Below are 21,358 nucleotides of genomic sequence, written 5' to 3' on the forward strand. Positions count from 1 at the left end.
CGGGGTTCCCATTCACACCCCCACCCCCCCGTTAGGACTGTGTGGTGTCTTTTTAGAGCATTAGCGACTCTTCCTTTGTACCGTGTACAGTAGATTATTTATTTTGTTATTTTGGAATAAAACTTTATTTTATGGCTTATCTTCCTACCCCCCTTGCTCCAGCCTGGAGGTGGGGAGGGGGGGAGTGACGAACAAAAAAACCCCAAAGCAAGCGCTGACTGCGGGGGTGCGGGGAGGGTCGTGTTCCCCCCTTTCCATGGGGGTCCCGGTGTGTCCCCCCTCCTTTGCCGGGGGCACCGGGCTGGCACCTCCGCCCCGGCGCCGTTCGCGCTGCCGCCTCCCGCCCCCGCGGTGACTCATCCCGGCGGGCGTGGGCTGGGGGCACCGCGTGCGGCTGCTGCCGGTGCCCCCCACGCAGGACGGGGCCCCCCTAAACCCGCACCCCTCACCCGCGGACCCCCGGGAGGGGCGGGCAGCAATGCACGGAGGTGGGGGGGGGGGGGGGGGGGGACAGGGGTTACCCCAAATCCCCCCAACATCGCCTTTCCCAGCTGGAGTTTTCACTGCTGCGGGAGTTGTGGCAAGTCCATGAACCCAGCAAGGCTGGGAGGGAGTGAGGGGAGGGGGTCGCAGTCCGATGTCCCCCTCCCCTCACCAGGAGCCCCCTCACGCGTGTCCTGGCCGGATGCTGTCATCCCACCGTGCGTCCCCCAGCCCCCAGGAGGACAGGCTGGAATTGGGGTACACGCTGTGCTGCTGGAGGGGGGCGAAGGGGGGCAACGGGGACACCTCCAGGAGGTGCTCCAGCTCTGAGGCTGATGGCTGATCCATGCTGGGCGACATCCTGGGGACAGAAAGAGCAGGGTGACAGGGTGGGGACTGGGAGGGGCTTCCCCCTGCTGTCCCCTCCCCGTGCTTACCACCGCGGAGGGCTCTGCAGCGACGCGTCCTCCATGAGCGGGAACGGGGGCAGCTCGGGCATGTCCACGTCCTGCGGATCCGCTGAGGGACCCGCGGGCAGCAGCTGCGGGACCTCCCCGGGCAGGAACTGGTTGGGCATGAAGGGTCTGGGGTGGCAAAGAATGGGGTAGAAACTGTCCCCCAGGGCACTCACCAGCCCCAAAGTATTGGGGGGCACTGCTTGGTTTATGGGGGGCTGGTGTGGGGCTCTGCCAGCTTGGCATTGGGTGGGGAGGGGGTAAAGAGGTGCACAGGGCACTGTGCCCCCCTTCCACCTGCGTGCCAGCTCTTACCCAGGGGTCCTGAAGGCAGGGTCCTGGCAGTGGGACAGCGAGGGAGGCGACAGCATCTGTGATGGGCTGTGGGGAGCAGGAGCACTCAGAGAGAGGGGAACACCCCTGAAATGTGCTGTGGGTGGTGGGGTGTCCCCCGTGCCCCCCACCCTGCCCTGCCCTGCTCCTACCTGTGGAAGGGGGGGGTCAGCCTGTCGGGCACCGTCATGATGCTGCTCTCAACCGGGGGGTAGCCCCCGGGCATGGGCTGGGGGCAGAATGGAGTGGGGGAGCTGCAGTGCACACACACACACACAGAGGTTCAGATTGAGGGGGGGGCACTGCCACAGCCCCCACCCCACGCCCCACAGCGGGGCACTCACCACATGGGGCCCAGCAGTGGCGGCAGATTCTCAGGGTGCAGCTCGTGCTGCAGCATGGGCAGGCTGAACATCTGGGCCTGGGGGGCCTCGGGGGGGGCCCCCATGGTGTTTGGAGGGTGCTGGTCCCTGCAAAGACACATGGAGCCCATCAGCACTGCCAGGTCCAGGTTCAGGGGGGGTTCTGAAGGGTGACATGTGGCAGTGGGTGCTCAGGGGGGTCTCTGAAGGGTGACATGTGCCAGTGGGTGCTCAGGGGGGACTCTGAAGGGGGACATGTGCCAGTGGGTGCTCAGGGGGGACTCTGAAGGGTGACATGTGCCACTGGGTGCTCAGGGGGGATTCTGAAGGGTGACATGTGCCACTGGGTGCTCAGGGGGGTCTCTGAAGGGGGACATGTGCCAGGGGGGCTCTGAAAGGGGACATGTGCCACTGGGTGCTCAGGGGGGCTCTGAAGGGGTGTTCAGGGGGGCTCTGAAGGGGCACATGTGCCAATGGGTGCTCAGGGGGGTTCTGAAAGGGGACATGTGCCACTGGGTGTTCAGGGGGGTTCTGAAAGGGGACATGTGCCACTGGGTGCTCAGGGGGGACTCTGAAGGGTGACATGTGCCACTGGGTGCTCAGGGGGGCTCTGAAGGGGTGTTCAGGGGAGCTCTGAAGGGGACATGTGCCAATGGGTGCTCAGGGGGGTCTCTGAAGGGTGACATGTGCCAGTGGGTGCTCAAAGGGGGCTCTGAAGGGGGACATGTGCCACTGGGTGCTCAGGGGGGGCTCTGAAGGGTGACATGTGCCAGTGGGTGCTCAAAGGGGGCTCTGAAGGGGGACATGTGCCAATGGGTGCTCGAGGGGAGGTGGGAGATGCACAGACATGCCCAGCACAGCTTGAGGGCTCTTTGCCCACCAGCAGAGCTCTGTTTTCCCCAGTCAGACATTTCCCCCTGCTGGCCAGGGGTCTGTGCAAACCCTGGCCCATTGTGCACACACCTCCAGCACAGAGATGGCCTCACACCCACCTTTCACTCTCCACAGTCATCTTGATGGCGGTGGAGACGTAGCCCCGGCCGTCCTTGCCTGTCTGCTCTTCTGCTCAGGGAGGAGAACCATCCATGAACCACCACCCCCACCATGCCCTGCCAACCATCTCTGCCAGCCCCAGCTGCCCCTGCGAGCCCTGGGGCCACCTGGGTGACACCCATAACCCCCCTCAGAGCATTGCTGGGGTGCAGAGTGTGTGTGACACCCTGAAGTTCATGGCAGAGGTGCAGACCACCAAGGGCTCCTCAAGGAGCACTACTTGTTCCTGGCCCAGAAGATCTTCAATGAAGAATAGCAGGTAGGTGAACAATTTTGTAATGTAGGGGTCTGAGGCCATATATCTTGTAGGAGGGGATAGATCATGATACGACCAGTGCAATGGGGAAGAAGGTAAGGGAGTAGAAGTCTATTTTTAGGCTGATGGGGACTTTGAAGTTTATAATGAATTTTCATTCTCAGAAGGAGGTGAGAGGATGGGCCCCTGCAGCTCAGGGCCCATCCAGGCCCTCCTCACTCACTGTTGCAGTGACTCCCAAATGCCTGGTCCATAACCCCCTCAGAGCATTGCCGGGGTGCAGAGGGACACCCCAGGACTCACCCAGGCCCTCCCCACTCACTGTTGTCAAAGGCCTGGTCCATAACCCCCTTCACAGCATTGCAGAGGGGCACCCCAGGGCCCATGCAGGCCCTCCTCACTCACTGCTGTAGTGACTCCCAAAGGCCTGGTCCATAACCCCCCTCACAGCGTCGCAGAGGGGCACCCCAGGGCCCATGCAGGCCCTCCTCACTCACTGTTGTACACCTGGTCCATAACCCCCCTCACAGCATTGCTGGGGTGCAGAGGGGGAGCCCAGGACCCATCCAGGCTCTCCCCACTCACTGCTGTAGTGACTCCCAAAGGCCTGGTCCATACCCCTCCTCACAGCATTACAGTGGGACACCCCAGGCCCCACGCAGGCCCTCCCCACTCACTGTTGTAGTGACTCCCAAAGGCCTGGTCCTTGGGGATGTTGGGGTACAGGTTCCGGAGCTGCCCCAGGTCCCGGATGCGGTCGCCCAGGGAGCGGATGGACAGGTCCTTGGCAGAGAAGGGCTGGATGTTTTCCACCTGGCTGGAGCCTGAGCAAGGGGAGACATGTCACTGCATTCCAGTGCTGGTTCCTGGAGCTGCCCACACCCCCTGGCAGTGAGGACCCCTCCCCTGCACAGCACCTGACCCCGTCTCACCGTCCTTGCCCCGCATGACGTAAGCGATGGTGACGCCCCCGATCTCGGAGTCGCTGAAGCGGAGCAGGAAGGTCCCATCTGGCTGCATGCTCAGCAGCTTGCACACATACTGCTTGCTGATGAAGCCCATGATGAGCCTGGATGGGTGGGGAACAGGGATCAGGACCACCCATGGCAGTAGGGATGGGATCAGGACCCCCTCAAAGCCCAGCCCTGGGGCACCCACCTGTCCGACCAGTAACTTTTAAGGCATCTCTTGGTGAGGTCCAGGACTCCATCAAACCACTGCCAGAAGGTGAATCCCCGGCCAGGGAGGATCTCCTGAGGCAGAGAGAGGCCATGAGGCTCACTGTGGTCACACTGGCCCCTGCCCACCCTGGCCATCCCTCGCAGTCACCTTGTTGAACTGGGCCCAGGAGACGTGGCGGCTCTGGAAGTCCTCGGGGCTGGCACTGTGGTCATTGAAGATCTTCTGGGCCAGGAAGAAGTAGTGCTCCTTGAGGAGCCCCTTGGTGGTCTGCACCTCTGCCATGAACTTCAGGTTCAGGGTGTCACACATCTTGTCCCAGGGCACACGCTCGGCCACCACAAAGGGCACCCGGTCCTGTGGCCGGGCAGGGGGACATCAAGACACGATGCCCACCATGTCCCACCCTGGGCTCCTGCTCCCACCTGCACTGGTGGGAGTCCAAAGCCCAGTCAGCCCCAGTTTCCAGCTCCTTCTCTGCAGCTGGTGGCACTCACAATGTCAGAGAAGGCGTTGTCCCACAGCACGGTGGCTTTGGCGTTGTTGTCCTGGTTCCCGTGGACGATGACCACAATGGGCAGAGACAGGACCTGGGGGCACACAGTGTCCCTGAGCCAGGCGTGGTGGCTGCCCTGGGACTGTCCCAGCGTCCCACAGGGGAAGGCTCAGCACATCCAGCCCCATCCCATGGTACCTGGAGGTGGACGGAGATGTTGCTGGGGGTCAAGGTGACGTTGGTGCTGAAGAGGACGGCGCATTTCTCCTCCGTCACCGACTCTGAGCCCTTCCGCTCGCAGCGCTTGATCTTCTTCAGCAGCTGGGGAGGGAGAGCTGAGCATCCCCAGCCTCAGGACCCCCAAAACCCCAATGGAGGCCACAGCCCAGCCCCTAGCTGGTGGCACTTACCACGTTTTTGAAGTTGGCACAGCAGTTCCCGCTGGTGGGGTTGGTCTCCAGTGCCACCGTGTTGTGCAAGATCTCCCCCGTGCTCTCACTGGGTAGAGAAGGGGATTAGGGGGGGGAATGGTGGTTGGGAAACCCTCTTTCCCCACACCCACTGTTCACCTGAGGGTGTTGCTGTAGTTGCTGAGCTCCAGCTCCCGTGCCTGCTTCTCTGTCACCATGTCAGCCCTCACCACGTAGGGCTTGGGCAGTGCCTTCAGCAGCCGCGGGCCCAGCAGGAACCGCACGCTCGCCTGGAACTTGGTCTGGGTCTTCAGCACCTGTGGGGGCTGCTTCTCCACCAGGAAGGAGCTGAGGGACAAAGGGACACCGTGGCACTTGGCACAGCCACCAGATCCACCTTAACCCTGGCCACCACAGCCCCCAGGTGTTACCTCTTGACCAGGCTGGACAAGACCTCGTTGAAGCGCTCCAGGAGCCGGGGCAGCAGCTCAGGGCCCAGCTCTGTGCTCGCTGCCATCACCTGCTGCTGCAGCTGGAAGTAAACCTCGACCAGGTTCTCACACCTGGGGAAAGGGGGACCCTCAGCACCCCATCCTCACTCACCTGGTGGTGGGAGCAGGTTGCTCAGGATCCCTCAGCTTTGCCCTGTGCCCCCTCACCTCTTCTGCAGCGGTGCCAGATTCTCCTCAAAGATGGCCCCATTCCCTGCCAGCTGCTGTTGTCTCTTCCAAATCTGGATCCTCTTCAGGACCTGCTGTTTGGCTGCCTCCAGCTCCTTCACAGCCTCCAGGATGAGGGTGGGCAGCTCCCTAGGAGCCACAGGGCTCTGCACAGCCCCATCCCGCCCTGGCCCCTCCTCCTGGAGCGCCTGGATCTCCCGGACTCGGTGCTGCAGCCGCTGCAGCCCCAGGCTGAACTTCAGCTCCTCCTGCCGCCGGTGGAAGCTGAGAGGCAGATGATGGTCCTGGGGCAGAGCAGAGAGGGGTCAGGGGGGGTTGTGGGTGGCTCTGCACCTCGGGGTGCCCGGCAGGAGGGCAGGGGGCACCCACCCGTTTGAGCACGGCTGCCTTCTCGCCCTCCAGGACGGCTCTGACGACGGCCACCAGCCGCAGAGGGTCCCGGCAGAAGGTGCTCTGGGGAGGGGGGACACAAATTAGGGGTGTCAGGGGGGACACCCTTGCCCCCTGCCACCCCTTCTCCTTCCCACAACACCTGGACAAAGTAATTCAGGGGTTCTGTAACAACCACAGAGCTGATTTCCAGCTTTAAAACCGCTTTAAATGGTGCACAGAATCATGGGATATCTGGAGTTGGAGGGAACATCGGGATCATCGGCTCCAACTCTATTTTTTTTTGGTATAAAAAGTAGAGAATCAACTTCAAATAGAGAGAAAAAAAAAAATCCAAACTGAAAGGATTCCTGTGAGCATTTCCTCCAGCCTCCAGCCTGACACCTGGGGGAGACTCTCCCAGCTGCCCTGGGTGGATCAATGCTTTCCACTGAAAAAAACCAGGGAGAGGAATTCCCCTGCTGGCTCTGCCTCCCGTGTCCCCGTGCCAGCTTCTGCGGCCTTCACGCATTTCCCAAATTAGCAACTTCCCAAAACAGCAGCAGAAACACGATGGGGGAATGGCTGATGACATGCTTGGTGGGTTCCTGTGCCGGTGGGAGCTCCAGTGTGGGGGTCTGGATGCAGCCCCGTGGGCTTTTCCAGGGAAAATTTGGAATTCAGGGCACGAGAAGCCCAAGTTTGGCTCCCATCTGCACCCTGTGGTTGCCCATCCTGGGGGTCACCTGGCCACAGCAGCATCAAGAGCAGGGAACAGCCTGGCTGGGCATGGAGGAGGATTTGGTGTTCTGGGATGAGGGATGGAGGGAGGAGTGAACACAGGAGGGCTGCTCTGCGTCAGCATTTTAAATAATAAAAAATCCCTAAGCCGAAACATCTGCTTGTTTCCTACAGCAAAAAAGCAACAGAGCAACAAAGCAACAAAATCTTGTTTTGAAAAGTCACCCTGTTCCCCAGAAGTTGTGACTAAAGCTGATCCCTTCCCAAATGTTGAATATTAAAAAGGTCTGTTACAAAAAAAAGCAGAATTTTCAACCAGAATGGGGCTCTGGGAGTGAGCCCTGCTCAGCTCTGGTGCTCTGAGCTCCACTGGCCAGAGGAGATAAATCAGAGGGTTGTGAAAGAGACAGAGCAATTCCAACAGCCTTGATAAGAGAAAGAGCACCAAAAATGAAACCCAGAGCTCACGGCAGGAGGAAATGCAGACCCACAAAGCCTGGAGGAAGGAGAAAACAAACACTCGAGCAGAAAATGGGGAACATCTGCAGAGACAGCCCTCAGGTGCCAACAACTGGGGGCTGAGGGGCTCAGAGGGGTCCCCACAGGACCATTTCAGGGAAGATGTGGCTGCAGAACCTCAGACAGCAAAAAAAATCCCAAAAACCCAATAGCTGAGTGTGTTCACTGCTCACAAGCCTGGAAAATTTTGTCACACAGGGACCATCCTTAGGCATTGAGCCCTTCCAGCATAAAATAACCGAGTTTTCCTGGGAGCTGGCTGCAATCCCAGCGTGGCCCAGCCCCAGGGTCCCTGCACACCTCGATGTTGCTGATTTGCTGCAGGATCTGGCACTGCTGCCCGTCGCTGCCGGCAGCGCTGCGGAGTTTGTCCAGCATGTCTGAGAGCATCCTGCTGGCCATGCTGGTGCAGAAAGCATCTGAGCCATTGATGAACTCCCTGGAGAGGGGAAAAGTTGGGAGAATGGGCATGGATCCCACTCCTACCCCTGTGTGATCCCCAAATTCCAGGCAGGAAGGGTCTGGGGGACTCACCAGGGTTGGTTCTCCAGCCACTCGGCCAGGAGACAGCGCAGGCTCCGGGGAAACTCCGTGGAGAGGCTGCTGAACTCCTCTGGTGGCATGTGGGACACGAGGTTCCACAGGGACATCTTGGAACAGTCACCTGCAGGCAGGAGAGGGGATAGGGACCACTTGAGCAGCCCCCAGCCAGCCCTTGAGGGCCAAGAGCTGCTGCTTGTCCCTCCACGTCTGAACCTGCTGCTCCACTGGGCTGGGGCTGCTGGGGAGGAGGAGGAGGAGTGGGAAAGTTGATCCAGGATCAGCTTCTTGGGCAATCCTGGGCGGGCTGGCAGCCCACTTGCGCCTCAGTTTCCCGAATCTCTGGGGATTCCCTGCTCCTTTTGCCACAAGGATTTTCAAAGGGATGGGCAAGTGCTGCTGGACTGGGCATGGGAGAGCTGGAAGAGTGTGGAACTCCTGGACAGCTGGAGAAGTGTGAACTCCCCCAAACTTGGTGAGGCTGTTCCACTGGGGTGACCCCAGTGAGGTGGCTTGGCTGTGCCCCAGAATTTCCTCAGGTGTCCCTCACAAGGAGGGCCCCTCACACTCAGTGGACTGCAGAGATCAGGAAAAGCAAGGACAGAACTGCAATGAGGCTTTACATAGGAAATTCTACCTGGAATGCCTGAGCTGGAGACCCTCACACTCAGTGGGCTCAAGATATCAGGAGAGGCAAGAACAGAACTGGAATGAGGTGCTAGACTGGGAATTCCACCTGGAATGGCTGAGTTGGAGGCCCTCACACAAGGTGGGCTCCAGAAATCAGGAAAAACAAGAACAGAACTGGAATGAGGGAATTCCACCTGGAGTGGCTGAGTTGGAGGCCCTCACACTCGGTAGGCTCCAGAGACCAGGAAAAGCAAGAACAGAACTGGAATGAGGGAATTCCACCTGGAAATTCCACCTGGAATGGCTGAGTTGGAGGCCCTCACACTCGGTAGGCTCCAGAGATCAGGAAAAACAAGAACAGAACTGGAATGAGGCATTAGATTGGGAATTCCACCTGGAATGACGGGCTAAATGGGGAATTCCACCTGGAATGCCCGGGCTGGAGGCTCACGGCCCCACCGCACCCCAAGGTGGGCGTCGGAACGCCAACACTCCCAGCCCGTCCCCTCAGCACTGCCCGAGCCTCTTCCCGGCAGTTCCCGCCCTCGCTCCCGCCCCGCTCGCCCCCTCAGGCCCCGCCGCAGCCCCGCGGGCCCGCCCGGCCAGGGGGGTCTCCAGGCGCACACACACAAACAGACACACACCTCGCTGCCGGTTCCGCCGGCCCCGCCCGGGGCCAAGGCCCGATCCCGCGGCGGATCCCGCAGCCCCGGTGGCGTCTCACAGCCCAGCCGAGGGGCCGGGCAGCGGCGGGACCCCCGGGGCGGCGCGGGCCGGGCCCGCCGTGCCCTCAGGCGAAGGGGCGAGCGCGGAGCCGCGGGCACGGCTCGAGTCCCCCCGCGGGCAGCGCGTTGTTCCCCACGGGCCTGGGCCGCGCGGAGCCGCCGAAGGCGTAGGGCGGAGGTGGAGCTGCGAGACTCCGAGAAGCCTACGAGGGGAAGGAAGCCGGCGTCACTGGGCAACGTCGCGGCCGGAGCAAACAAACGCCTGCGGCCTGCCCGGAGCCCTGAGGAGGGAGCAGCCCGGGGCTCGCCAGCCCTCACGGTGCCACCCCAGGAAGGCACCGGTCATGGTGGCTGCAGGTTGACGCCTTCCAGAAATGCTTTTGCTTTCGACTTCACGCTGCCTGGTGTAAACAGATTCCAAGGATTCACTGCAGGGCATGAGGTGACTCCCAGGGGTCAATGCCCGGTGGGAAACGCACACAGCAGTTCTGGGAATGCTGCTGGGCTTTTCCCCACAGTCCCAATGGGATTCTTGGCAGGAGGGGGAAAAACAGCCTCTCCTTTTGCCACCTTCGAGGTTAATCCCCATGCTCCTTCCCCATTAAACCTGTATTTCTGCTCAGCCCTGGGAGGCAGCTGCTGGCTGGAAGCGCCAACCTGGAGCGTAAGCCTTAAGCCAGGCATGCCTGGATCTGCTGGGAGCCTGCAGGAGAAGCTGCTCTGCTCCCTCCTCCTCCCACAGCCCAGGAGGAGCTCGAGGCGGGGGACCTGCCTTGTCCCCTCCTGGCATCAATCACAGCAGCTCTTTCAGCCCAGGCGTGCTCTGAATCCTTCCAATCCCAATTTCCAGCTTTCCCTCTTCTGGTTTTCCCAATTCCCTCCTGGGGGCAACATCCCATGGGGACCCTCCTCCAAGGGAAACGGAGGTCGCAGCTGTGTTATAGCCGGGAAAACCGGCTTGACACGGGGCAGGACACAACACAACACAACACGGGGAGGGGGAGAAGCCGCCCCCGACCCTCACCCCCGCCCCAAACCCTCTCCACGCAGCCACTTTCGCTTCCTCCTCCACCCAAGGGCTTTGCCTACCCGCGAGGCTGGGCGAGAAGGTGGCTCAGGAGGAGCCCAGGCTCGGAGAGGGGGCTCAGGGACGCCCAGAGTCTCAGTACGAGCTTTGTGCTGTCACTGCAACAGGAAACCTTGTTCCCAAGCTGGAAGTGCCGTAACACTCCCCGTCCCCTTCCCGGCCCCGGGGTGCTGCCGTACATCCCACGGATGTTACTCATTAACCACTAGCCCTTGCTGGCAGCCAACCTCAGCCCCCAATCCTCGGGCAGGCTGTGTTGGGGGGACAGGGATGGATCCCACCCCTGGCCATGTCCCCTCTGCGATGTCCCAGCCTGGATCTGTGATCTCCCAGCCCTCTGCGCCCTCCTCATCCTGCGGGGGCACCTCAGAGCACGTTCCCTATCCTGCCCGCAAATTCCTCGAGGCTTTCTCGGATATTCCAAGGTTTTCCAAATGCTATGAACACCCGGACTTCTCTCTGACTCTGTCCTCACCGGGAAGAACCCGAGGAACATTTCTGCCCCTCAGCGTGCCTCAGTTTCCCCAGAGTGCTGAGGACGCCACTGCTGCCAGCCGAGGCTGAGGCCAGAACACAGGACACGGTGGGACACTGGTGACAGTGCCACGAGGAGGACACCCACGTTTTGGGGGCATGAAATTTCCTCTGCTTCGTAGGAAAAGGAGCGGGGCCCTCCCAGCCGACCCAGCCCAGGATGACTCACAGCTCCGGGAGCCCGGCCTGGATTTGGTGCCGCTCCCGTCCCAGGAACTCACTGTCGAGGTCCACCAGTGGGACAGGGGAAAGAAGGGATCTTCCTTTGCCCCATGCATGCCCTGTCCCCAAGCAGCGCCCAGCTAGGAGAGTGGGGTGCCAGGAGAGTGGGGTGCCAGCAGAGCTGCATGCCAGCAGAGCTGCATGCCATCCTCAGTAGGTGCTCCGGACTTCGGGTCGAGCTGGGCTGCGTTTCCACCTCGGTGGCCGATACAGCCTCGGTGCCACCGGTCCCAGAGCCCCATCCCCATCCCCATCCCCAAACACCCCAGTGAGGGGCTGACAAGGGGGACCTCCCCCTCAGCCTGTCACACGTGGCACTGCCCACCCCCGGAGCAGGGAGGTGTCCTTGGACAGCCCCCCCAGCCCCGGGTATCCCCCACCCCTGGGATATCCCGTCCCACCCCGGTTCCCAGCTCGGTGCCCCGAACGGGGAGGTGCCAAGCAGCGGCAGAGCTCCCGGTCCCGCCCGCCGTTACCTGGCGAGAGCAGCCGCGGGCGGGGGGCGGCCGCTCCGGCCGGGCCCCGCGGCCTCTCGTTCACTCCATAGCGGCGGCGGACGCGGCCGGTCCCCGCTCCGCCGGGAAGCGCCGAGCGCAGGAAGAGGGAGGAGACGCGTGAGCGGATCGATGGGAGGGCACCGGGATCGGGACGAGTCCCGGCAGGACCTGGGATCCCCGCACGTCGCCACCGAGGGGCTGCGGCACCCACCGGCTCCGCGTCCGTCCCGTATCAGCCCCCACCCGGTCGTGACCCCACTCTTGCCCCGTATCTCCCCATTCCTGTCCTCCTTATCAAGACCACGCTCTTACCCCAAATCCCACTCGTGACCCCCATACAGCCCCCACACACCCACTGCTCGTACCCACGCGTGTCCCCCCGCCCCATCTGTGACACCCACTCCTGACCTAACTCCTGCTCTAATCAGGTCCTTCTTTGCCTCCCTTCCAAGCCCCCCGCCCACCCCCGTGGGTGCCCCCGGCCCATTCCCGCGGGTGTCCCGGTTCCGTGGCACCGCTGTTCCCGTGCGCACCGGGCCGTTGATCCCGGGCTGCACCTTCCCCGCACGGTTTGAACCCCGGTCCCCTTCTTGGGGTCCGTGCCCGTGGCTGGTCCCGGGCTGTGCTGCGCCCTCCGGTACCGAACCGAACACGGGAGAGGGGGCACTGAAAGTGGTGCTCCTTGCTTGGGGGGGATTTGGTTCTTCACGGGGGTACCCGGCCCGCCCCGGGGCGCTCCTTCGACCGCTCCGATCCCCGCGCCCACCGGAGCGGCGGGAGCAGCACCGGGCACGGCCGCCTCGGGGCCGCTAGGGGGCGCTGCCGCACCGCGGTGCTACCGGGGCGAACCGAGGGCGGCGGGGCCGGTGCTGCCGGGGCTGGGGATGCGGGACAGGGACTGGGGATGCGGGACCGGGGGTGAGGGTGGGGTACCGGGGCCGGTGCTGCTGGGGCTGGGGATGCGGGACAAGGACTGGAGATGCGGGACCGGGGGTGAGGGTGGGGTACCGGGGCCGGTGCTGCCGGGGCTGGGGATGCGGGACAGGGACTGGCGAAGCGGGACCGGGGATGAGGGTGCGGTACCGGGGCTGGGGATGCGGTACCGTGGGTGGAGATGCGGTACCGGGGATGAGGATGCGATACTGGGACTGGGGATGCTGTACCGGGGGTGGGGATGCGGGACCGGGGGTGGGGATGTGGTATCGGGACTGGGGATGCGACACCGGGGTTGGGACATGGCTGTTCCTCCCGGCTCCTGCCGGGAACGCCAGTGAACTCTCGGTGCTGCCATTCCCAGCATCAAACGCGCCCGGGGGTCCCGCGAGCGCGGCTTATCCACGGTGTACCGGAACATCCCGGGAGAGTGGAAACCCGTTCGGGACTGCGAAAGGGCTTCCCGGCCTCCCCACGCCCCCGTCCAGGACGGTCTCGAGTGGGGAGGGGGCTGTGGGAGGAATCAGAATCGCACCCGCTCCCCGGGTCCTGTGCGACGTTTGGGGGCTCTGGGGGAATGCGGGGTACAGAACCGGCCCCCAAAACCCCTCCAGCCCACCGGGTTACACCGGCGATTTTTGCCACCCCGGCACTTCTGCCGGGGCGGCGTCCCGGGAACATCTGGACGTTTTCCCGAACATCTGGCGCCGCAGCAGCCTGAATCACCCTCTCCCCCCGCAGCTGCCTGAGCGGGGTGGGGCGGAGCGGGCGTGTGACATAATTAAAAAAACATATGACATCACGCCGAGGGATCGCATGGTGCCCGATGACGGCGCCGGCACCGCTGCCCATCTCCCTCCCCGGCCCCGGGCCCTGGCAGGCAGCGGAGTGGCCACTGGATGACGTCACGGCTCTGGCTCTGACGTCACGGCTCTCAGTCAAAGCAGGAGTTGGGTGAGTGATGGCGGGACTCCCATGATGGGGGGTCTGCTGTTCTGGCCGCCCGATCCTGAGCCTTGCTTCTGTAGCCACTGCAGGGATGGCTGGGGGGACAGCGAGGGTCCTGGGGGGTGACAGCTCTGGGGGGTGATGAGGGACTCCTTGCATTGGGGGGACAGCGAGGGTCACACTGCCCTGGGGGGGACAATGAGGGTCCCACTGCCCTTGGGCATGGCGAGGGTCCTGTGCCCTGGAGGGTGACAGCTCTGGGGGGTGACAGGGGACAGTGAGGGTCCCACTGCCCTCGGACATGGCGAGGGTCCCACGACCCTTGGGGGGACAGTGAGGGTCCCAAAGCCCTTGGGGTGCTGATGGTGTTGCTGTCCTGGGAGAATGGCGATGCTCCTGATGCCTTCGGGGATGGTGAAGGGCCCGGGACAGCGAAGGTCCTGCAGCCCTGAGAGGGTCCCGCCGCCCCTGAGGATGATGAGGGTCCTGCTGCCTCGTTCGTTTCTGACCCACAGCCTGTACCGTGTGCCGGTAGAGGGGAGCTGGGCCTCCCCCGCACCTGGGGGCCACCACAGCAGGGCCGGGCCGGGCTCTGGAGCGGCATCGCGGGCCGGTACCGCGTGTGAACGGGACCCGCAGCGCTGTACATGTGCCTGTGTCACACCGGCCCCGGCCCTGGTGCCCTGCTCGTACCATACTGACACCGATACCGGCACCGGCACCGGACCCCTCCCGGACCATACTGACACCGACAGTCCCACCGGATCTCTGCCCGTACCATACTGACACGGACACTCCTACCGGATCTTTGAACGTACCATACTGACATTGATACCGGCACCGGACCCCTGACACCGATACCGACACCTCTGCCTGTATATATATTATTGACACCGGACCCCTGCCCGGACCGTACCGATACCAATACCGGTACCGGCACCGGACCGCTGCCCAGACCAATACAGGTACCGACACTGGACCCCTGGCCGGACCACACCGATAGCAATACCGGTACCGACACCGGACCGCTGCCCGGACCCTACCGATAGCAATACCGGTACCGACACCGGACCCTGTCCCTGCCCACACCCACCGGGGGGCGCAACCCCGGCCCCACACGCGCATGCGCGTAGGACCCCCCCCCACCGCCACGCGCGTGTCCCCCCCCCCCTCCCCGTTCCCGTCCGCGGCGGCGGCGGCTCGAGCCCGGTGACGTCAGGCGGGCGGCGGCGCGCTCTCCATCTCCCCCCCTCCCCAAAATCACCGTCCGCCCCTCCCTCCGCCGCGGCGGCGGCGCGCGCAGACCCCCCCGCCCCCCCCCCATCCCCATCCCCCGCCGCCGCCGCCCCCCGGCCCCGCCGCCACCGCCGCCGCCGCCGCCCAGCCCGGAGGGTCCGCCCGCCCCCCGGCCCGGCCCGGCCCGGCCGCCGGCCCGCCCCCGCCCGCCCCCCGCGGATGTCGGTGCGCGGGCCCGGGACGCGCCGCCCCACGGGCAGCACGGCGTGAGGAGCCGCCGCTGCCGCCGCCGCCGCCGCCGCCGAGCCGCCGGCATGGGGCCGCTGCTGGCCCTCGCCGGGAGCCTCCTGGCCCTGCTGGCCGCGCCCGCCGCCCGCGCCCTCGAAGGTGAGTCGGGGGGCGATACCGGCGGGGAGGGAGGGGGAGGCGCCGCCGCCGCTGTCGGGGGCGCGGGGAGGGGGCGGGGGGCGCCGCCGTGACAAAGCAGAGCGGGCGCAGCCCGGCCCCACCGCACCGTGGGGACACCGGAGGGACCGGGGGGCAGCGGGGAGCTGCGGGCCGGGCTGGGGAGGCGCGTCCTCCCCGCTCCCCTCCGCAGCGCACCGTGCGCCCCCCGCTCCGTTCCCCCCGCAGCCGCGGGGGCCGCTCGCTGGCGCTCCCCGTTTTCTCCTTTTTACCCGTTCCCCTGGCTCCCACCCGCCCTCCATCCCATTTTCCTCTGGAATCCAAAGTTTTCCCCGCAGCCAAGCGGGAAAGTTGGAGCTCAGCACCGCTGCGGGAGCCGGGACTGGGGGTCCCGGTGTCCCGGGGGGTGACCGGGTCCGGGGTCCCAGCGGTCCCGGGGGTGCCCGTGACAGCCCGGCCTCGCCCCGCGCTCCCCCTCTTGCATAACCGGGGCTGCTTCTCGCGGAGCCGCGACGCCCGGCTGCGGAGTTCGGCTGTGAGCGGGCCTGGTGGCTTTGGGAATGTGTTTATCCAGCCAGCCGGGGCTGTTTCGTTCCCCCCCATCCGTGTGTCCGTTTGTCCAGCCTCCCCCCCCCCCCCCCCCGTATCCGTCCATCCAGCTCCTTGCCAAACCGCTCGTTCCCAAGCCGTGCACGTCGCGTTCCCGGCCCTTATTGATCTATTCAGTAAATACTTGAGCTCGTCAGCTCCATGGCCGGGCTGGGAATGTGCGAGGGGCCGCTCTTGGCAGCGCCCGTGCTCCGCGCTGGCAGCGGCTCCAGCCGGGAACCGGCGGCCGTGGCGAAGTTCTCCCAACGCTTGGACGCTCCGGGGCTGTTTTTCCCTTCAAAAGCAGCGAAATTGGGGCAGTTTTGGCTTTCCTGTGACGGATTCCCCTCTGTCCTCACGGGAATGGCCTGGTGAAATGAGAGGCCGGGATGATGGATGAACGAGAGGGGGTTGTTTTTTGGTTTAGGGAGCAGGTTTTTCTGTCCCGTTCCTTTGCCCACCTCGGAGCAAAGCTGGAGAAGGGATTTGGTGTCGTGGCAGTGGCAGCATCTGACCCGTTGTGTCCGAGGGATGGAGAAGGAGGAGGAGGAGGTTTGGGCAAACGCCAGATCCCTGCCCCAGATTCATGTCTGGGGCTGCAGGAGGCCGGAGCCTGTGGTTTCCATCCTCCAGCCCTTCCTCGCCCTATTGAGGAGTGTTGGACACTTGATCTGTGTCCCTTGCAGGGAGGTGACAACAGCAGAGCAGCTCAGGGCACCGTTCACCCCCCGCTCGGTGGCACCTGCGGGGCTGATTGAGCCCGACGAGCCGGGCAGTGCAGGTGGCCGAGAGCTGAGCCCTCCGGGGTCACCTCTCCGGGGACGCGAGGTGTCGGTGGCACTCGGAGGTGGCTCTCGGAGGAGCAGCCGGCGGATCCAGAAGTTGGTGGGGGCGGAAGGGAGGCAGTGCTCATTGCATAAGCTGCGTTGCCTTTGGAAACCAGGCTGCGGGAAGATGATGAGCTGGAAGGGAAGTTCTTCCATCCTCTTCTCCAAAACCAGGAGCTGGAGTGGGGCAGAGGACACTCCTTCCTCCCTGCTGCATGTCCCCCTCTTCCTTAAGGGCTCCTTTTTGGGGATCTGATGGGGTCAAGGTGCTGTCCCACCACCTTGGGGTGCTGGGAGCTGCGTGAGGCTGTGGGTGGGGAGGAGGTGGAGGCATGTGGCGGGTGTGGAGGCACCACAAGCACGTGGTTGGGTCGGTTAGGAGCCAGAATGTGCCACCAAGGTGCCACCTGAGCTGGTGCCTCGACCCTCGTGGTCCTGGCTGGGCTCTGGCTTCCCACAGTGAGGCTCTGGGAGAGGCCAGGAGGTCGTTTGGAGCAGGGTGCAGGTCCCCATCCTTGTCTGGAGAATGAATTCCTCACACTCACAAGCTCTGTTTGCAGCTCTGGGAGCTCTTTGCTTTTTGCTGGAGGAGAAGAGGACAAAGTCCAGCCGTGGGGCGGGAGGAAGCTTTTCCATGGGGAACAAAGGGCGCTGGTGTGCAACTGCCAGTCTTGCCCAGTCCTCTGCCATTTACTGGGGTGGTGTGGGGCACCCCAGAGCCCCAGGAGTGGAGTGAGGGCAGGCAGGGATCACCCTGTTCCTGTTTTGGAAATACCTGTGGTTGAGGGTTGCTGAGGTGTTTTGGTGCAGCACTTCCCTCGTGCCACCTTGGTGGTCTGGCACGTCCCGTTTTGTGTCCCTGCGTGCCCATGTGTGTTCCCAGGTGTCCCCACCTGTGTTCCCAGGTGTTTTCCCGTGTGTTTTTCCATGTGTGTGTGTGTGTGTGTGTGTGTGCACACGTGTGGGTGTGCACACGCTGCTTCCCTCAGCGTGCAGGGACACGCCCGGAGCTGCTCTGGGTTCAGTGGAGGTGAACAGTGGAGGTTTGAGGTGCTGGGAGGAGAAGGAGCTGCTGGAAGGGGGTTCCTCCATGCCGTGTTCAGAGGAGTGTCCATCATTCCTGTGTGGAGCATTGTAGCACCCCATATTTATTTTTTAGAGCATTCCAGTAGGACAGTTGTGCTTCCAGCAGCCCTGTGGGGCTCTGTCCTCGTGTGAAAGGTGTCCCATGAGAGGTCTGACCACTGACCTCTGGTTCCAAGTGCTCCCTGTCCCTGATGGTGGAGCATCCCTGGCAGCGGTGCCAACTTTGGGGTGAAACCCAGGCATTTCTGAAGCTCCTGAGGCTCAGTGGGTACTGTGGGGGTGTCCATCCTTCCTGTGTGGAGCATTGTAGCATCCCATTTTTATGTTTTAGAGCATCCCAGCAGGCCAATTGTGCTTCCAGCCTCCTGTGAAAGGTGTCCCATGAGAGGTCTGACCACTGACCTCTGGCTCCAAGTGCTCCCTGTCCCTGCTGGGGCATCTCTGGAGCATCCCTGGCAGCGGTGCTCCAGGGATGAAGCTTTGGGGTGCTTTGGGGTGAAGCCCAGGTGTTGCCTCCTCGCTGTTTCTGCAGCTCCTGAGGCTCAGTGGGTGCTGTGGGAGTGTCCATCATTCCTGTGTGGAGCGTTGTAGCACTCCATATTTATTTTTTAGAGCATTCCAGTAGGACAGTTGTGCTTCCAGCAGCCCTGTGGGGCTCTGTCCTCGTGTGAAAGGTGTCCCATGAGAGGTCTGACCACTGACCTCTGGCTCCAAGTGCTCCCTGTCCCTGATGGTGGAGAATCCCTGGCAGCGGTGCCAGCTTTGGGGTGAAGCTGAGGCATTTCTGAAGCTCCTGAGGCTCAGTGGGTACTGTGGGGGTGTCCATCCTTCCTGTGTGGAGCATTGTAGCATCCCATTTTTATGTTTTAGAGCATCCCAGCAGGCCAATTGTGCTTCCAGCCTCCTGTGAAAGGTGTCCAGTGAGAGGTCTGACCACTGACCTCTGGTTCCAAGTGCTCCCTGTCCCTGATGGTGGAGCATCCCTGGCAGCGGTGCCAACTTTGGGGTGAAACCCAGGCATTTCTGAAGCTCCTGAGGCTCAGTGGGTACTGTGGGGGTGTCCATCCTTCCTGTGCGGGGCATTGGAGCATCCCATTTTTATTTTTTTAGAGCATTCCAGCAGGACAATTGTGCTTCCAGCAGCTCTGTGGGGCTCTATCCTTGTGTGAAAGGTGTTGGGGAGTCACATTTTGGGAGTCCAGTAAGAGAACTGACCGCTGACCTCTGGCTCCAAGTTCTCCCTGTCCCTGCTGGGGCATCTCTGGAGCATCCCTGGCAGTGGTGCCAGCTTTGGGGTGAAACCCAGGCATTTCTGCAGCTCCTGAGGCTCAGTGGGCGCTGTGGGGGTGGGAGCAGCTGTGGCAGCCCCCTCTCCTTCGGTGTCTCAGCCCCACCACTCGCTCCTCGTGTTCTCTCCCTGCTGCTTCCATGTGCTCCGGGGGAGCCTGAGAACCGGCAAGGAGCGGGGGCTGCTCCAGCTGGTGATGAAAACTGGGTAAAAACTGGGTTTTAACCAGTGGCAAAAACTGGGGAGAAAAACCACGCAGGTCCTCCCTGTGCCTTCAAGACCCTTTTTTTCTGGAGGAGCTGGCTCCAGGTGTTCTGTGGTTTCTGTTTGCCCCCAGCCCATGCTTGACCACAGGTTAAGCTTTTCCTCCAGTGTTAAAAACTGGCGAGGAAAACCATCCAGGTCCTCCCTGTGCCTTCAAGGCCCTGGTTTCTGGAGCATCCTCCTCAGATGTTGCTCTATGGTTCTTCTTTGCCCCCAGCCCATGCTTGACCTATGGGCAAGCTTTTCCTCCAGTGCTAAAAACTGGTTAAAATCTGTGTTTTAACCAGTGTTATAAACCAGTTTGGGATGATGGGGAGCAAAACCATCCAGGTCCTCCCTGTGCCTTCGAGGCCCTGGTTTCTGGAGGAGCTGGCCTCCAGATGTTCTGTGGTTCTTCTCTTTGCCCCCAGCCCATTCTTGACCCATGCTCAAGCTTTTCCTCCAGTGTTAAAAACTGGGTAAAACCTGGTTTTTAACCAGTGTTAAAAACCGGGGAGAAAAACCATGCAGGTCCTCCCTGTGCCTTCAAGGCCCTGGTTTCTGGAGCATCCTCCTCAGATGTTGTTCTGTAGTTTCTCTTTGCCCATTCTTGACCTGTGCTCAAGCTTTTCCTCCAGTGTTAAAAACTGGGTAAAAACTGGGTTTTAAACCAGTGTTAAAAACTGGTTTGGGATGATGGGGAGCAAAACCTTCAAGGCCCCGGTTTCTGGAGCATCCTCCTCATATGTTGTTCTGTGGTTCCTCTTCACCCCCAGCCCATTCTTGACCTGTGGTTGCCCAGTGGGGCTGTCCAGGCTCTGCTCTGCTGCGTTTTCCCTCTCCTCTCCTCTCAGGAACAGCAGGATTGGAGTGGAAAATCAGAGCCAAATGAAGGGAAAAGCTGTGTAAAGCAGCTGCTGGGTGGGGTCCTGAAAACAGCCCTGGAGTCAGCTGAGGGGACGGGGTGGTGGCAGGAGAAGCTTTGAGGAGAGAGGCTTGGCTCCCAAAATCCATCCTCCCACTGCTTGGGACGAGGGTGTTTGGGCAAGGACCATCACTCCTTCCCCCTCCAGGAGGGCACGGGGGGACCTGGCTGTCCCTCGAGGCTGTGACAACATCCAGGTCACCTCCTAAAGCTCATTAAGCTGGGGAGGGGGATGGAGGGTGGGCAGGGTGAGGGCCAGGAGCTCTTTGGGGAGAAACTGGGAGCACTGGTGGCATCTGTAGAGTGGCAGGGTGAGAATAATGGGCACTGGGGTCTGTGCCAGCACTCTGCTGCCCCGTGGCTGCCCCAGTGAGGCTCATCCTGGTCCAGCAGCCCTGATGAGGAGGGGTCTGCTCTGGCTGCCAGGTGCATCCTGCTGCTGAGGCTTTTCCATTATCTCAGGAGCACTGGGGTGGTGTCCACAGTGGGGTTTCTGTGCCTGTGTCTGCGACCCCTCCAGAGCACCCCAGGGGTTTTGCCCTGTGTGTCCCTTGAGGCTCATCCTGGTCCAGCAGCCCGGATGAGGAGGGGTCTGCTCTGGCTGTCAGGTGGATCCTGAGGAGTTCCCACCATCTCAGGAGCACTGGGATGCTCCGCAAGGAGTGGGACAGCTCGTGGGGATGCTGTCCACAGTGGGATTTTGGGATTTGGCTGCTTTGGGAGCTGTGCCTGTGTGTGTGACCCCCAGAGCACCCCAGGGATTTTGGCTGTGCCTTCAGGAGCTGTCCCAAGCCCTTGGATGGAGTTTTGCGGGCAGCACGGGGTTCTCCAGCGTCCTTTGACCAGCTGGGGTTTGCATGGGAGGCGCTTCCCGAAATCACAGCCAGGGCCGGGCCCTGGGGGCCCCGGAGTGCCCGGGAGAGGGGAGGACACACAGGATGTGCCACATCCTGCTGACTCAGCAGGGCCATCGGCCCGCGGCTTTGTCATGGGGCGGGAGGTTCCTCTTCCAGCCTGGGGATGATTTCAGTTCCCAGATCCACTCCAAGCACTTTCCTAGAGCAGATAAAATCCTTTTTTTGTGCCCTCCCCGACCTCCTAGACGTGAACTTCTCTCTGTGAGAGTTCCTGCCAAGCCCTGAGTCCTCTCCCAGCTCACCCCAACCACCCATGGGGCTCCACTGGGGTGAATCCTGTGGTTCCAGAGTTGGGAAGGGGCTCCTTGGAGTGGCTGCTGACCCCATGAATGGCACCTGAGAGCAGCAGATTCATCAGCCTGTGTCCTTCCCACAGTCCTGCCTTTGCCAC

General features: G+C 62.4%; 2 protein-coding genes across 8 annotated transcripts in view; one reads left to right on the forward strand and one right to left on the reverse strand.

Annotated features, from left to right (window-relative positions):
- Nucleotides 1-74: 74 nt before the first annotated feature.
- Nucleotides 75-11,584, reverse strand: STAT6 (signal transducer and activator of transcription 6). 2 transcript variants are annotated; one of them, XM_063179379.1, is made up of 20 exons: nucleotides 11,551-11,584; nucleotides 7,871-8,000; nucleotides 7,637-7,775; nucleotides 6,077-6,160; nucleotides 5,687-5,991; nucleotides 5,459-5,590; nucleotides 5,187-5,375; nucleotides 5,028-5,115; nucleotides 4,816-4,938; nucleotides 4,619-4,711; nucleotides 4,272-4,478; nucleotides 4,101-4,195; nucleotides 3,875-4,011; nucleotides 3,620-3,766; nucleotides 2,626-2,695; nucleotides 1,616-1,741; nucleotides 1,424-1,525; nucleotides 1,254-1,319; nucleotides 921-1,067; nucleotides 75-844 (listed from the first exon to the last, which is right to left on the reverse strand). In XM_063179379.1, the coding sequence occupies exons 2-20, from the start codon at nucleotides 7,984-7,986 to the stop codon at nucleotides 667-669; spliced, it is 2,544 nt and encodes an 847-aa protein (XP_063035449.1). In that variant the 5' UTR covers nucleotides 7,987-8,000; nucleotides 11,551-11,584; the 3' UTR covers nucleotides 75-666. The 2 variants fall into 2 exon arrangements, with proteins under 2 accessions (XP_063035449.1, XP_063035448.1); XM_063179378.1 differs by lacking the exon at nucleotides 11,551-11,584 and adding an exon at nucleotides 9,151-9,208.
- Nucleotides 11,585-14,993: 3,409 nt separating this feature from the next.
- LRP1 (LDL receptor related protein 1) overlaps nucleotides 14,994-21,358 on the forward strand; it is a 131,320-nt gene continuing 124,955 nt past the window's right edge. For all 6 annotated transcript variants that reach the window (XM_063179362.1, XM_063179364.1, XM_063179363.1 and 3 more), the window contains exon 1: nucleotides 14,994-15,075. In XM_063179362.1, coding sequence (XP_063035432.1) covers nucleotides 15,003-15,075 — 73 coding nt within the window. In that variant the 5' untranslated portion in view covers nucleotides 14,994-15,002. The remainder of the gene's footprint in view (nucleotides 15,076-21,358) is intronic.

Source organism: Melospiza melodia, chromosome 31 (assembly GCF_035770615.1).
Source record: "Melospiza melodia melodia isolate bMelMel2 chromosome 31, bMelMel2.pri, whole genome shotgun sequence".
In the NCBI taxonomy this organism is placed as follows: domain Eukaryota; kingdom Metazoa; phylum Chordata; class Aves; order Passeriformes; family Passerellidae; genus Melospiza; species Melospiza melodia.

What these genes read in the sequence shown, in the direction of transcription:
- STAT6 (XM_063179379.1), bottom strand. Translation starts at nt 7,986, where the DNA reads ATGTCCCTGTGGAACCTCGTGTCCCACATGCCACCAGAGGAGTTCAGC. An exon ending in AGCAAATCAGCAACATCGAG is followed by an intron (nt 6,161 to 7,636) that starts GTGTGCAGGGAC and finishes CCCCCTCCCCAG; the next exon opens with AGCACCTTCTGCCGGGACCC. An exon ending in CTTTGGGAGTCACTACAACA is followed by an intron (nt 2,696 to 3,619) that starts GTGAGTGGGGAG and finishes CTCCCTGAGCAG; the next exon opens with AAGAGCAGACAGGCAAGGAC.